The 15618-nt window shown below is 42.8% G+C and overlaps 1 protein-coding gene across 3 annotated transcripts in view; it reads left to right on the forward strand.

The window, feature by feature from the left end:
• Positions 1-7237: 7237 nt before the first annotated feature.
• The window catches only part of LOC121001158 (desmoplakin), a 61632-nt gene continuing 53251 nt past the window's right edge, over positions 7238-15618 (forward strand). The window contains exon 1 of one of the 3 annotated variants that reach the window (XM_040432103.1): positions 7238-7738. In XM_040432103.1, coding sequence (XP_040288037.1) covers positions 7524-7738 — 215 coding nt within the window. In that variant the 5' untranslated portion in view covers positions 7238-7523. The remainder of the gene's footprint in view (positions 7739-15618) is intronic. The other 2 variants (XM_040432104.1, XM_040432105.1) reach the window with 2 other exon arrangements.

The raw sequence follows: 15618 nt of genomic DNA on the forward strand, positions 1-15618 counted from the left end.
GTCTCGCTGCCTATGCGGGCTGTGTTGTAGTGGCCGTGGTGACCATGTAGCTCTGTGCCAAAGTATAGTAGGGACCCACTTGAAAGAAGCCACTTAGATGTGATGAGTGGGCCCATGCAATTTGATCAAAACATATACAAAGTGCCTCGTGTACATGTATAAACTATGCTGAGAAGCAACAGAGCAATGCATGTGGATATGTGATCCTTGTTTCTCTTTCTACAAATTGGCACAGATTATGTATAATTAACAGAAGCACATGAAAATACAGGATAACTTTCTGGTCATTTACTACTACTTGATGTCCTGTAACGTGGCACCCATAGCCTGATACAGGCCTATACTATACTATGAGAATCTCCAAAAAAATGGTGCAATGCTTAATACCATATAATAGAAATAGTTTATCATAGGGCTTGGTCCCATCTGCATTGTAGGCTCGGTTTGGGACTTTGTGGCAGATTCTGACAAAATTTTTGGACAAAAAGTCCTACATGTCCTACATTTTTTCATTGGGAAAAATGACAGTTACTGAACGTAAACCTGAACGCACCCCATTATAGTCAATGGGTCCATCCAGCTCCATTCATCTCAGATCCGGCATTTCCCCTTTTCCTATCCTTAATGACCTAAAAGACAGAAAGATCGAAACAACTAGTGGTGATGTGAACGTCACCTTAGAAGCATTATTTCTAATGGAAAGTAGGATGTCTTATAGAAGACATCATATGGTGGCATACTGAGTGCCTACTGGTCTATAATATGGCTGTGACTGCATGAGCCCTATGACTAGCATGACAATCTTAAACTGGTCCCACACAATAAGGGTGGGTTCACATAACGTTTTTGCCCTACATTTAAAGTATACGTTTTACTTTTAGTGTAGTCCGGTAAGAAAACGTATACGTTAACGTATATATTTTTTTTTACGATGGAACTCTATGGTGATAGACGCCATCAGTCAAATGCATCCGTTTAACGTATACATTTTTTAAATATGTTAAACGTTAGACAAAAATGTGATGTGAACCCAGTCGTAGATTAATAGTAGTCGAATTGCAGATTTCAGTGACTCATTCTTTACAACAGATATTGGGGAAGAGAAGAATTAGGCTATGGGACTTTAATGTGCTCAATCCTTTTTTATTTTGCGGGGAGGAAAAGCTGGGCCAGAGGTTCCTGGCAGTGACTTACTCCCCACCCCACATTCAAAACCTATGCATCCTTGGCAAAGTTCAGCATGCATGTACAGGGGATGTCACCAGAGATAGCTGTCAGGTGAACAAGAGTTTAGCTGCTTGTTGTCACTATATCAGCATAAATAGCAAGACTCATGGGGGTTGTTAGATATAGTAGAAAAACTGGTTTCTTGTAGATGCAGGCCTGTGTTTTAATTAAAGTTGTAGTAAATAGTATTATAGGTATCATAAATGCCATCCACATCCACATTTTACAATACTATTTAAAAAAAAAAAATGATTAAAAAAAATGAATCTGATAAAAATAATATACTCTGTCTGACATTTTATGAATTGTTCTATTCTGTCTATTCTGACACCTCTATGAAGTCAAAAATTGTGTTCCCTTTTCTCTCAAATAAAAAAACACACATAGTCGAATCACATTATTATTACCATCTGCTAATATCCAGAGTAACTGCTGTGTGCAAGGTCCTAGTAGGTGGTCACAGGTATCAGGAGCCATTGAGACTTCAGTGCATCCCACAGCTGCTGGAGGGTGCAAGGGGAAGATCCATAAAGCGTATACGATGAATGAGCTGGTCCAACAGATGCTCAACTGGGTTGAAGTCTGGGGAATTAGGGGGCCAGGCAGGGGCGTAGCTAAAGGCTCATGGGCCCTGGTGCAAGAGTTCAGCTTGGGCCCCCCTACCTCAGTGCTTTGTGGCCAGGGAAGCATATAGCCTTCGTGCTGCCTAAGGCAAAAATTGAAATGGCACCCCCCTTCCCCCATGCCAAATTCTTCACTTAACCTCTTCCTTCCAGCCAGAGTTGTAACTTGACCAGCATATACTTTCTATAATACCGGTGTGTTCTTATGCGGCACAAGGGTCTTTGGGCCCTATCAGGCTCCTGGGCCCTGTAGCAACTGCTACCTCTGCACCCCCTATAGCTACGCCTCTGGGGCCAGGGCTACTATTTGAAAGTCTTGGTCATGCTCTTCAACCAACATCGGACATTTCTAGCCATGTGACATGTATTTCTGGAAGATCCGCCCCAGGGAAGACAATCAGCATGTATGGGTGTATATGCACTGCAAGGATGCATGTATACCCAAATCAGTTAAGAGTGCCTTCTACATGAATGAGTGAACCCAGATAATGCCATGAAAATATTCCCCAGACCATAACACTGCCACCACCAGCTTGTGATCTTCCAGCAATGGTTGCAGAGTGTTTGTTCTATGATGTTTCTAGCCTGACATACCAATGTCCATCCGTTCGATGAAGCAGAAAACTCATCAGAAAAGGAAACCCTTTGCCAATCGGTGTAGGTCCAATTCTGATACTGCCATGAAAATTAAAGCCTTTTCTGCCGATGAAACTTCGTTAACAGAGGTGCAGTGACCATCCGTCTGCTTCAGAGCCCCATACACAGTACGGTTCACTGAACTGTTGTTTTAGACACACATCTGGTTGCCACCCGGTTCATTTTGGTGGTGAGCTGCTCCACTGTAGCATCTCAGTCTACCCTTGCAGCCAACGCTCACCTCTCACATCAATGGCACATGGTGCTCTGCAGTTTCCACGTCACTTATTCACAATAGTGCCATTTGTCCACTTATGATACACTTTCACCACAGCAGCATGTGAACAGTCCACAAACTGCACAGGTTGAAAGCCAATAATCATCCCTTTTTGCAACTCTGATAAATTGCCCCTTTTACCCATGACACCAACAAGGGATATGTCTACAGATATGTCTACGACAGCCTATTGCACATCTTAAACACCCACCATGCCAGTTCACAATATGTGACTTCCTTCATGAGCTGCAAGCTCTTAAAAGATGTTAAAAGTATGAAGTGGTCATAATAAGGTCACTGGACTGTGTGTGTGTACTGTATATATATATAATTGGATGTCAACAATCTAATGTATATGGGAGAAGCTCGTCTGTCCACTGACTTGTCTGATAAAATTAAACATGGGACAAGGAGGTTGGATTTTAACTCATCTGATTCTTTGTTTCTGTGGCGATATGTGGTGTCAGACCCATCTGACCATTTCTTATTTTCCTACCTTTATAAAAATAACACGCACAATCAAACAGATTTATGGGGTCGTTGGGAAAAATAGCTACCAAATGATCACTATCTTTTTTGTCTGACAGACTTGATTCACAGTCTTGATTCACAATGTGGGAAGGACTCCCTGCAGACCCCTGGATAACCACTGATAACACACTAGTACCACAATAGTCTACATTGTATAGTAGAACAGAATTGTTATGTATGCATCCTGTGTAGGTACTTCAGCTCTGTAATGAGAGCTGTCAGTAGAAATACTTACCATTTGAAATTGTTGCACCCTCCTTGAATTTAAAAAATAATGAATTCATCTCTTTTGAGGCTTTTATGGCACCCATACACGTAGAGTCGCTGCTTATTTGGCCACCAACTATTCTTTTAGACTCTCCAATTGACATTCATGCTCCATTTGGTTTGTTTTTTCAAAGGGAAGAGAAGAATGAGCCGTTGCCAGAACCCTCTGACAGTGGATTATCTCCTAAAGGAATATAGTACCCGGCATTTTAAAACATGAAATTTTCTTCAACTGTTCATTCCTCCGACACCTTTGATCCTCAACAGAGTTACAGGTTGCACTGCTATACTATCAAACAAAATTTGAGCTGAAAAAGATCCTTGACTCAAATTCTTCACAATGGAAGAAGACTTTTAGAATCCCATGAAATCTGCCTATACAGCTTGGACCATTCAACGGTTCAAGTCAAGTATCTTCTTAAATCTGGAAATACAAGTTTGAAGAGAGGCAGTTTAGGAATATAAAGAGAGGAAATTAGGGTTTAATCCCAATCAGCAGATTTTTTTGCAGAAGTTTCTGGAACGAAAAATCTGTTCTAATTATTTGACTGTGTTTTTTAAACTCAATAATTTCTGTGAGACCCATTCATATAAATGGTACATTCACAGAATTTTCTGCAACAAATCTGCCGCATGTGAATATAAGAGGGTATAATGTTACTCTGAGTTGGGCTGCATGCTTGGTAAACAGCACTGCCTGGTCTTGTCATTCCACTGATTATGCTCAGTCAAAATACCAGCACTACCTCTTAGGTCAATTAGAAACCCACACTCTGAGACTTGCAGCTACATACACACCTAGTGTGGTGCTCAGCGCAATAATAGCAGATATTCAACAATCCAACTGCGGTCTCTCATACATGGACAATTTGTCATGGCCTTGAGAAAGTGTCCATGTACACGAAACGTCCTTTGGCCGATCCATGTGTATCTTTTATCTCCCATGTAAAACCTGCTGTGAAGCCACTAAAGACTAAAGGGGTCATTTACTAAGATTAATTTTTGATGGTCTTTTTACTACCTTTTACTCCGGCTTTGCTGCTGGAAGATGAGCCTAATTTATGACAGAGCGTGTGTCACGGACGTACCGAGACATACGGACATCCCAGCGACAGTGAGTGGCAGGAGATCTGTGAGACTGGCAACACGTGGTTTGATCTGACAGGTTTTCCTTGTGGATCAATAGGCGTCTGTGTTGTTTCTGGTAATGGCCACACCTCTTGCCTCCATGTGTTGCTAATGTGGTCATTTAACCTTCCTCATTTATAGTTGCTTCTCCCACAATGCTGTGCGGTTTATAGCTTCAGTGCCTGTGGATAAATTGTGGTTGGATCTTGGCTGAGTTCCTGGTGCTTCCATAGCCCCTTTGAAGTTAAGTCTTTCCTTTCCCTTTTGTATTTTGTTTGGGTTCTGTGTGTTGCATTTCCCTACTGTTTGTATTAGGCCTGAAGAAGACTCCTGTTCGTCCTTACTTTTGGAGGAACAAGTAGTCTCGTCCCTGTCATTAGTACCAGGGTCCTATACGGCTAGCTAGGACTCTAGGTATTCCTGTGTATGAACTCACCTACCTTTAGGGTCTGTTCATACTGGTAGTCAGTCAGGATTTTGGTTAGGGTTTTCACTAAGAGGTGTCCATCTTCCTTCCCTAGTTCTCAGGCCTGATTCCCTGTTCCTTCCTTCCCTCCTATGCTCGGTGTGGTGTTTCCCTCCCACACTGAATTGTGACAGCGTTACACTGGCTGGCGTAGGTTTTCAGCAACTTTTACACCTTTTCCCTGGCATAACATTAGTAAATTTGTAGGGTACAGAGTACTGGCCTTGACCCAGCTCCCGGCATACCCCTGCTACTCTCTCGACACTCATTTGTGTCGTACATGACATATGAACACCCATGTGACACAAATATTTTTGCATGGGCATTTAAAAAGTCGCAAAATGTGACTGTGACAATGTGGCCAGGTGACAATTTTACACCAAAAAGAGGAATAAAACTGTTGTTAAATGCCCCCTATGTTATCAAGTATGAGTGAGTGCCATGGATTATTATATTCTTAGATTCCACTGCATAACGGAAATAGGAAGGATCTGTTTTGCAGCCCATAGACTTCTATTATGACGGAATGAATAACAGAATGCCTCTAAAGGCATTCCGTCATAGAAATGCGTTATGGTCCGTGGTAACGGAATCCATAACGCAATTCTGCTTTTACCACCAAATGAAGCATGAACTAAATTCTAAATATGAAATTTGCTCATCTCTAATTTAGACCATTTTCTACGCCTAAACCAGGCGTACAAAATAATAGATGAGACGGGCTGCCGGCCTGTCCCCTTTCTCGCCACGCCAATTTTTTTAGACCTTGCGTGAGCGGGGATTAAGTTGCAGATTCTGCCGCACTATTGCGTGCAACAGAATCTGCACCAGATATAAGCCACAACAGTGGCGTATATCTAGTCATAAATGACCTCCTAAGTTTGTTAAAATTTGCAGGCATTCTTTCTCCATAAAAATAATTCTTTAGAAAAATGTAAAGCATCCCATGAGAGCGCAGATATTGTAGTGAAGGTATAACAAAGGTAACGAGTTTTAAGACATGGGATAATGTGTCTGACTGGTCAGAGCTGAACTATAAATTGTTAAGATACCAGATAAAGAGCAGGTATTTAGAGCCTTTCAATGCGGAAGCTGTGTGATACTTGCTGAGTGGCAGTAAGGAGGGAGACTCTGGAGGACTTTTGTCTTGGACACTTATAATGCTTAAGACAAGGTAGGACATGGCGATACAGTTTGCTTCTCGCAAGACAGAAAGTTTCACACAGTGGTGGCTTCAGGCCAAATGGGCTCACAGTGGGAGGTGATCTAGTGACCCGTTCTGCCTGATTTTGTGAGTTGACCACAGCTTACTGAATTTCCTTTTTTTTTCCAGCCTTGTGTTTTTTTTTTTTTATCTTCACATCCTTGCAAATAGCCATTATGTTGAGTGCAGGGAGGGGCACAGCTTCAAGCTCTGAATGGAATTTGCATGGTTCAATGCAAGCTCACCTCGTTGATTCTATAGAGAGACACAATGGTTGTACATCTGGAATTACCTTGCTGAATTTGATGCTTAGCTTGCAAATAATTACTCAGCTTGTCCTCCACTACAACTCCCACCATCTGCCTTTTATGTAGACTGGTTTGTTTGCTGTATATTATATAATAGGACAGCTACCGATTAATGATTTAAGAAGAAAGTAATTCATTGTTAGGCTAGAATTTGAATGGTATTGTCTTTACTGTACAAAAAGTTTCTTCGAACTACTTGTCCTACCCAATGGTGCCGTTAGCTAGGTGCTCTCGTTAAAATAGTATGGGAGTTATGTATAAAAATGTAGTTTAGGAACTTTACACATGACTTCTTATATCTGCTGGAAGCCATTTGCACAATGCATTTAATGGGGTTTTGCTGAGCTATGCTTGCTGGAGAGAGCTTGCAATACTCAGATGGATAGAGCTGTCATTTTTATGAGGTGGATGCAGGGCTGGGACAGCAGATATTTAGGGTGTTGCCAGCAATCACAATACTTTTGAAAAAAAACAAGACATACACACACAGAGAAACAAAGGTGTGCCCCTGGCGTTTTCACAGGAGAGGGCTGGGTAAGACCTGCCACCTCCTACTCCTCCCCTGCTCTTGGTTCACACTCTCTCTGATTACAGAGGCACAGAGCTGTAGAGCAAACAGAAGGAAGCTATGTGCCTGTCCTGCCTCATTCCTGACACCCTGCACCTACAGTAGATTTATTCCGCCTTTTGCTACCGACTCTACCTTCCTAAACTTGTCGCCACACTTGGGATTTGTGGCCCAGGATTGGGCTAGCTTTACCTGTCCTCACGCACGCTTCCCCTCACCCACCTGTAGACTCAGATTACTTTTCTTTTTCAAGGCGAATGCTTTGTCGGCTCTAGATCTGACAACAACATGAGCATTAACGGAGGGTCCCATACCCGGATCAATACCCTAGGCAGGCTCACTAGAGCAGAGTCTGGCCCGGATCTAACCGGCAGGTATGAGATGAACAACCACCACAAAATGGTTGGAGGAGTTGGAGGAGGAGGAGGAGGAGGAGGAATTACGCCGCACAAGAGTTACTACATCCAGCAGTCATACAGTGAACACACCGGAGATGGCTACGGGTGAGAAACTTATACGTATTCTATGATGTAATTGTAATAAATGACTGGACATTGAGGTCGTCTACTATTAGTAAATTATATGACAGCTGGGGAAAAAGTTAAACCTGATTGGACACTTACATAGCGTTTTCATTGTTTTAATCATATATACAATAGGGCTGGGGCTACATGGCGACTTTGGCTGTGACAAGTGTCGCATGACCAAAGATCACTATGTAGCGGTGCAGCCTCACAACATTACCGAAGTCGGTGGAGTTGTAACTTGACACGACTGCGACTCCAGAATGCCAAAAAATTGAGCAGTGTTGGATTTTTTTGCACTTCTAGGATTGTGGTCATGGCTATTTTTTAAGTCATGCTGCGACCCCATTCAGTTTCCTTATGATTTGAGGGTGTACTGCTACACTGTGATGTTTGGTTGTGTGACACCTGTCATGGCCAAACTTGCGTAGTCCCAGCTTTACACAGTCAGTGTTTGATCAGTGATTTTCACCAGTGATTGTGAGCCAATAACAGATACAAATCTTTCTATTACACCTTATTTCTGTATAGCCTCCACTTCTGGTTTTGGCTCACAATGGGCTGGTGCAAATCACTGCTAAAACCCTGACTGTGTAAAAGTGGCCTTAAATTGGAAAGTCTTCTACCAGATAACTTCCATTTCAGTAGTGGATAGTTGTGCGTTTTATGGAATTGGCACCTGTTCACATTGACCAGTTTGATGCAATTATCGGGTATTTCTTTAAAGACAAGGAGAAGCGTGGAACCTAAGGGAAGGGAAAACTTCTACTTATCTACTACTTGTTTTGCCTAAAAAAACTGCACCAAAAACTGCCCGGATGACCAATTAGTACTAATGCAGGGACGGCTAATACTATATAGCTGGTAATAATTGTATAGTAACCATAATAAGTTCTCGAAGTCTTGAAATAATTCTAGATCACACAGTTGGGTTTCTATTCAGCAGCTCTAGAGGAGGTCACCACAATACACTGCACACTTTAACCTGCTGTGAATTATTTACCGTGTTTCAAGTGTTACGCCCCAAATGCCATTTGATTATAATATGTTCATGGTCGCCCACTTCCTGTTTACTATATGTTTTTTTTTACTGAAACGTTTTACAGCCGGTTCAGACCTGAGCGTACTGACCTGAGCGCTCTGTATGCGCGATTCTCCGGCGTCTCACATACGCGGCTCCGGAAGTATGCGAACGCCCATTGTCGCGTGTTCCTGGAAGTCTATGTACAGGAACGCGGGACAAGACGCCCCAAAGAAGCTCCTGTACTTCTTGGGGCGTCGGGCGTTTTACAGCGCGATCGTACGCGCTGTAAAACGCTCAGGTGAGAACCATTCCCATAGGGAATCATTGGTTCTTGCCTGTTGAGCGTCTTACAGCGCGTAGGAACACGCTGTAAAACGCTCAGGTGTGAACCAAGCCTTAGTGTTAGAGCATCTTTGACTTCATGGCAAAGTGTACACAGACTTCCCTGGTGTTGTACCCTCCCCCCATTGCTAAGGTGGAAGTAACAGGTCAGGCTGTGGGGTGAGATCACTAGGCAAAGTTGCTGAGCAGACTGAGGAATTCTTTTTGTTTCTGCCCTAGGCTTTCTCAGGGAAGATAGTGTTTATGGAGGAGGTTTGGCAGGTTATTTTATATCTTTCATTTTCCCACAAGATCTGCTGAACTCCCCCCCCCCCCCAGATGGGGAGACCATGCGAAAACAATGCGTATGATTTACTGCTTTGTTTTATGGTTGTAGATCAGTCATTGTGCACATTGTATGTTCATTCATAGATATTTTTATATTTCTGTGTCTGATGGTCCTCTGTGCATTATGGGGTGATCTATCAGGCACTGAACGCTATAACACATCTGTGCATGTTGATGGCTGGTTGCTATGGATGATATATCTGACAACCCCATGAACATGTAAGTTCACACGTTGCAGATTTCTGTAGTAAATCTGCAGCAAAGTACAGTGCAATGCAAGTCTTTTTTTTATTTTTTTTTATCTGCTTCTACATGCAGCAGATTTTTTACATGCATGCGAATCAGACTTTCAAATCCTCAGTACGCCCATTATCCTACGGACTGTTCGTGGATATACTCCATTACCTGCAATGGAGTTTAAAAACAACAATGAAATCCACAACTGTTTTTGTCCACCACAAATTCTGCAATGTGTAAACTTACCCTTAGGTCAGGTATCCATAGCAACCAGACTGTCCTAAATAATACAACTGGATTAGTACTGGTATGACATCAGAGAAAAGCTGTTTGATGGCAGACATGCCATACCCCATTCCAGCCTTGGTCTAAAAAAAAAAAATTAGTGGCTAATCAGAACTGTTTCACTGTGTTTTTCAGCATTAGTTTGAGCCAAAGCCAGAAGTGGATACAAGAGGAATGTGACATATAAAGGAAGGTCTTCTCCTCCTTACTGGATCCACTTCTGTGGAGGTGTTTTTTCTGTTTATCTACTTGAAGCCAGAAAATATACACGTTCCATGTGCTCATATCCTGCTGACCAGGCATACACTGTATGTAAAAGGCTGCAAGGATGTATGCTTCTTCCATGGTCATGCTGGATGTACACAATACTGTTCGTGTAGAACAGTTCAGACTTAGTTCCCGTTCAGACTTCTTGATGAAGTTTTAGAAGCCAAAGTCAAGAGCTGACCATAAAAGGAAAGTATTAAGTTGCACACTAGCATCAGAGATTCTCGGCATCTGAGCCGGAATGCGGACGGATCTCCGCCGGTCCCCATTATATACTGAATGGGGCAGGATGGAGCCTTACAGCCTGCGGGATCTCTGATGCTAGTGTGCAACTAGTCTAAAGGGGTTGTATCTCAGGACCAGTCATCAATATCAGATTGGCAGGGGGCCTGACTCCCGGTACCCTGCCCATCAGCTGTTTGAAGAGGCCATGGCACTCATGCGAGCTCTGCGCTCTCTTCAAAGTTTATCTACACGCAGTCTCCCTTGTTGCCGCAGTGCAGTCTAATTACAGCTGTTCGTCCCACGAGCCATTCATTACATATTTTACAACATGTACTTGATTTAAGCAACCTCATCTGAATGGAGCAGTCCTTCTCTACAGCCACAGTGCCCGATATCTACTAATTGTTGTAGAGTCTAGACTGTATATATGACCATATCTGTTTTGTGGTACACAAAGTGCAGATCCGCAAAATACGGATACCTTCCGTGGGCAATCATCCATTATCCCACTCCAATCAGTAGAAATGCAGATTCTTGTCCGCAAAATAGACAAGAATAGGTCATGTTATATAATTTGCGTGACTGATATATGGATGCGGACAGCACACATTCGTGTGCTGTCCGTTTTATTTCGGACCCATAGAAATGAATAGGCATCATACATGGACCAAAAATACGACTGTGTGCATGAGACCTTAGAATGAGTGAGCACATACCCCATATGGACACGGTAAGGCCTCTTTCACACGGGCGTTGCTGAAAAATGCGCGGGTGCGTTGCGGGAACACCCGCGATTTTTCCGCGCGAGTGCAATACATTGTAATGCGTTTTGCACTCGCGTGAGAAAAATCGTGCGTGTTTGGTACCCAAACTCGAACTTCTTCACAGAAGTTCGGGCTTGGGATCGGTGTTCTGTAAATAGTATTATTTTCCCTTATAACATGGTTATAAGGGAAAATAATAGCATTCTGAATACAGAATGCTAAGTAAAACAGGGCTGGAGGGGGTTAAAAAAAATAAAAAATCATTTAACTCACCTTAATCCACTTGCTCGCGATGCCGGGCATCTCCGTCTGACTCTTTTACTGTCTAGGACCTGTGGAGAGCATTAACTATAGTTTAAGGACCTGGGATGACGTCACTCTGGTCATCACATGGTACGTCACATGATCTTTTACCATGGTGAATCACCATGGTAAAAGATCATGTGACGTACCATGTGATGACCGGAGTGACGTCATCCCAGGTCCTTAAACTATAGTTAATGCTCTCCACAGGTCCTAGACAGTAAAGGGGACAGAAGCAGATGCCGGCTACGCGAGCAAGTGGATAAAGGTGAGTTAAATGACTTTTTATTTTTTTTTAACCCCTCCAGCCCTGTTTTACTATGCATTCTGTATTCAGAATGCTATTATTTTCCCTTATAACCATGTTATAAGGGAAAATAATAAGGTTCGGGTCTCCATCCCGATCGTCTCCTAGCAACCGTGCGTGAAAATCGCACCGCATCCGCACTTGCTTGCGGATGCTTGCGATTTTCACGCAATCCCATTCATTTCTATGGGGCCTGCGTTACGTGAAAAACGCACAAAGAGGAGCATGCTGCGATTTTCACGCAACGCAAAAGTGATGCGTGAAAAACACCGCTCGTGTGCACAGCCCCATAGAAATGAATGGGTCAGTATTCAGTGCGGGTGCAATGCGTTCACCTCCCGCATCGCATCCGCGCGGAATACTCGCTCGTGTGAAAGGGGCCTAAGGCCTCTTCCACACGGGCGTTGCGGAAAAATGTCCGGGTGCGTTGCGGGAACACCCGCGATTTTTCCGCGCGAGTGCAAAACATTGTAATGCGTTTTGCACTCGCGTGAGAAAAATCGCGCGTGTTTGGTACCCAAACCCGAACTTCTTCACAGAAGTTCGGGCTTGGGATCGGTGTTCTGTAAATAGTATTATTTTCCCTTATAACATGGTTATAAGGGAAAATAATAGCATTCTGAATACAGAATGGTAAGTAAAACAGGGCTGGAGGGGGTTAAAAAAAAATAAAAAATCATTTAACTCACCTTAATCCACTTGCTCGCGATGCCGGGCATCTCCGTCTGACTCTTTTACTGTCTAGGACCTGTGGAGAGCATTAACTATAGTTTAAGGACCTGGGATGACGTCACTCTGGTCATCACATGGTACGTCACATGATCTTTTACCATGGTGAATCACCATGGTAAAAGATCATGTGACGTACCATGTGATGACCGGAGTGACGTCATCCCAGGTCCTTAAACTATAGTTAATGCTCTCCACAGGTCCTAGACAGTAAAAGAGTCAGACGGAGATGCCGGCTACGCGAGCAAGTGGATAAAGGTGAGTTAAATGACTTTTTTTATTTTTTTTTAACCCCTCCAGCCCTGTTTTACTATGCATTCTGTATTCAGAATGCTATTATTTTCCCTTATAACCATGTTATAAGGGAAAATAATAAGGTTCGGGTCTCCATCCCGATCGTCTCCTAGCAACCGTGCGTGAAAATCGCACCGCATCCGCACTTGCTTGCGGATGCTTGCGATTTTCACGCAACCCCATTCATTTCTATGGGGCCTGCGTTACGTGAAAAACGCACAAAGAGGAGCATGCTGCGATTTTCACGCAACGCAAAAGTGATGCGTGAAAATCACCGCTCGTGTGCACAGCCCCATAGAAATGAATGGGTCAGTATTCAGTGCGGGTGCAATGCGTTCACCTCCCGCATCACATCCGCGCGGAATACTCGCTCGTGTGAAAGGGGCCTAATAGTTGGAGAATTGAATACTTATAATCCCTTTGGTGTTCTCTGCTATAAATGTATATATTGGTCTTACTTGATAACGATGTATGGGTACAGCACGTGATGATAGATAAGATATAGTGTTTGCAGCATTTTGAAAAATCAAGCAAGAAAACTAGAAGGAAGCTTTGGAATTTTTTTAACTTGCTTGGGGGTAGGGAGGGGTAAGGAGAGCGCAGCTAAGTCTACTTTCACACTGGCGTTTTGGTTTCCATTTGTGAGATCCGTTCAGGGCTCTCACAAGCGGTCCAAAACGGATCAGTTTGCATTCTAATGCATTCTGAATGGAAAAGGATCCGCTCAGAATGCATCAGTTCAGTCTCCATTCCGCTTTGGAGACGGACACCAAAACGCTGCCTGCAGCATTTTGGTGTCCTTCTGATGAAACTGAGCCAAATGGATCCGTCCTGACACACAATGTAAGTCACTGAGGACGGATCCGTTTTCACTGACACGATATGGCACAATAGAAAATGGATCCGTCCTCCATTTACTTTCAATGGTGTTCAAGATCCGTCTTGTTAAAGATAATACAAACGGATCCGTTCTGAACACAAAACGTAAGTGTGAAAGTAACCTAACCAGTTAGCCCACTGTCCAATTAATTGATTTTTGACCATCCCATGTGTGTGGGACCTTGCCTCAAGGGGTTAACTCTTGGTGCTTTTGTGACCTCACATTCCGGGATGACTCCCTCTCCTTGTTTTATCTACCGCAGATAAAGGGCCTGTCTTAGGACAAAACTGAGCACAGTAAATCTTTGTGATGTTCTTACATGCTATTTTTGCAATACACAGTAAATCTGCTATTGTCTACAGACCATAAGGGCTTCTCTTGGACCGTTTCTTTTTGTCTTGTGGTGATATATCATGGGAATTATTTGGTTACTTAATACTGGGAATTGTAGATGTAATGATCCTTGTACTCTGCATCTAAAGATCTATATGCTAATGAGTGTTTGCTTGTTGCAGTGCGTGATATGATCTTTACTCACTGACCACTTTTATTACATGCTCTAAATGAGTCATTTCTAATACAGTCTGGGTACATGGATATAGTTAAAGGGGCATTCCGGTTATATGAATTTATCTCCTATCTACAGGTCCGATAATGAGAACAGGGACCCCATACCCTGTGAAGGCCCCTGAAATGAACAGAGCGGCCAGTCGATCATGTGTGCAGCCACTTCATTTATTTCTATAAGAGTTCCGGAGATAGCTAAGTATAGCACATGGCTATCTCCGGAACTCCCATAGAAATTAATAGAGTGGCTGCACACATGCCCGACTAGCCGGTCTGTTCATTTTTGGGCTCCATGGGTTATGGTGTCCCAGCTGTAGGATCTCCACCGATCTCATAGTTATCCACAGGATAGGTGATAATGTCGCATAACTGGAATAGCCTTTAAATATCTAGAGAATCTAACAATTCAGACATGAAAACTTGTGAGAGCTCAAGCACACAACAGAACCTTATGCCTTACGGAGCTTGTGTGATCCTTATAGGACCTTCTTTGTACGAAATCTTACAGAAAAAAGAACTGTATGCCTCTGCATGAGATCAGAGACGTATACCGGGAGGGATCATACACCCCTGTGATGGCTCTATTACAGATCAGTACAAAATGGAGCCATAATATGACCATGTACAAGGGCCCTAATAATTTTATTTCCATGTAGTCAGCCACCTCAGTCTCCAATGTCAATTCCCTATATTGTACATACACTCGAGCCAATTTTAAAGGAAGTCAATTTACTTATACAAATATGAGTCCATACCTAAATGTTTTTTGTTGTAGCTCCAGATATTCCCATATTGTTTATTCGGATAGAAGAATATCATATAAACTATGCCCTATTGGTTGTTTTTGATAACAAAAAATACTCTGTGTTGCATTGCTAAGGTGTCCATATAGGATCCTTTCTCTCTTGGTTAAAGATATGAGATCTGAGAACTGGAGGTGACCATAGGTGACTTGAAGCATCTCTGTGTCCAGTTTGATGTGTCAGCAAATATCTAGAGATACTTTAGCAAGCTGTTCTTTTTACCATAAAAGTTGTTTTTAATACTATATGTCTGTGAATTCAGCTCTCATACAGGCAACAAAACATGACTAGGCTGTAACCTTATCAAGATATCAGGCCAATGTCAACATGTGCTCTGTCAACTTTGAAGGAAAGCTCTGAATTACTCCCATTTCCTGCATAGCTTCCAGTCTAGTTAATAGGAGAATATAAAAATGATGGGCAAAATGTAGTCAAACAAAAGTCAAGTCATAAGCCAATGGGCTCCAACCAGGTATCAGGACCCAGTAGCTACTGCCTCCTATAC

The sequence above is a fragment of the Bufo bufo genome, chromosome 5 (assembly GCF_905171765.1).
Source record: "Bufo bufo chromosome 5, aBufBuf1.1, whole genome shotgun sequence".
Classification (NCBI taxonomy): domain Eukaryota; kingdom Metazoa; phylum Chordata; class Amphibia; order Anura; family Bufonidae; genus Bufo; species Bufo bufo.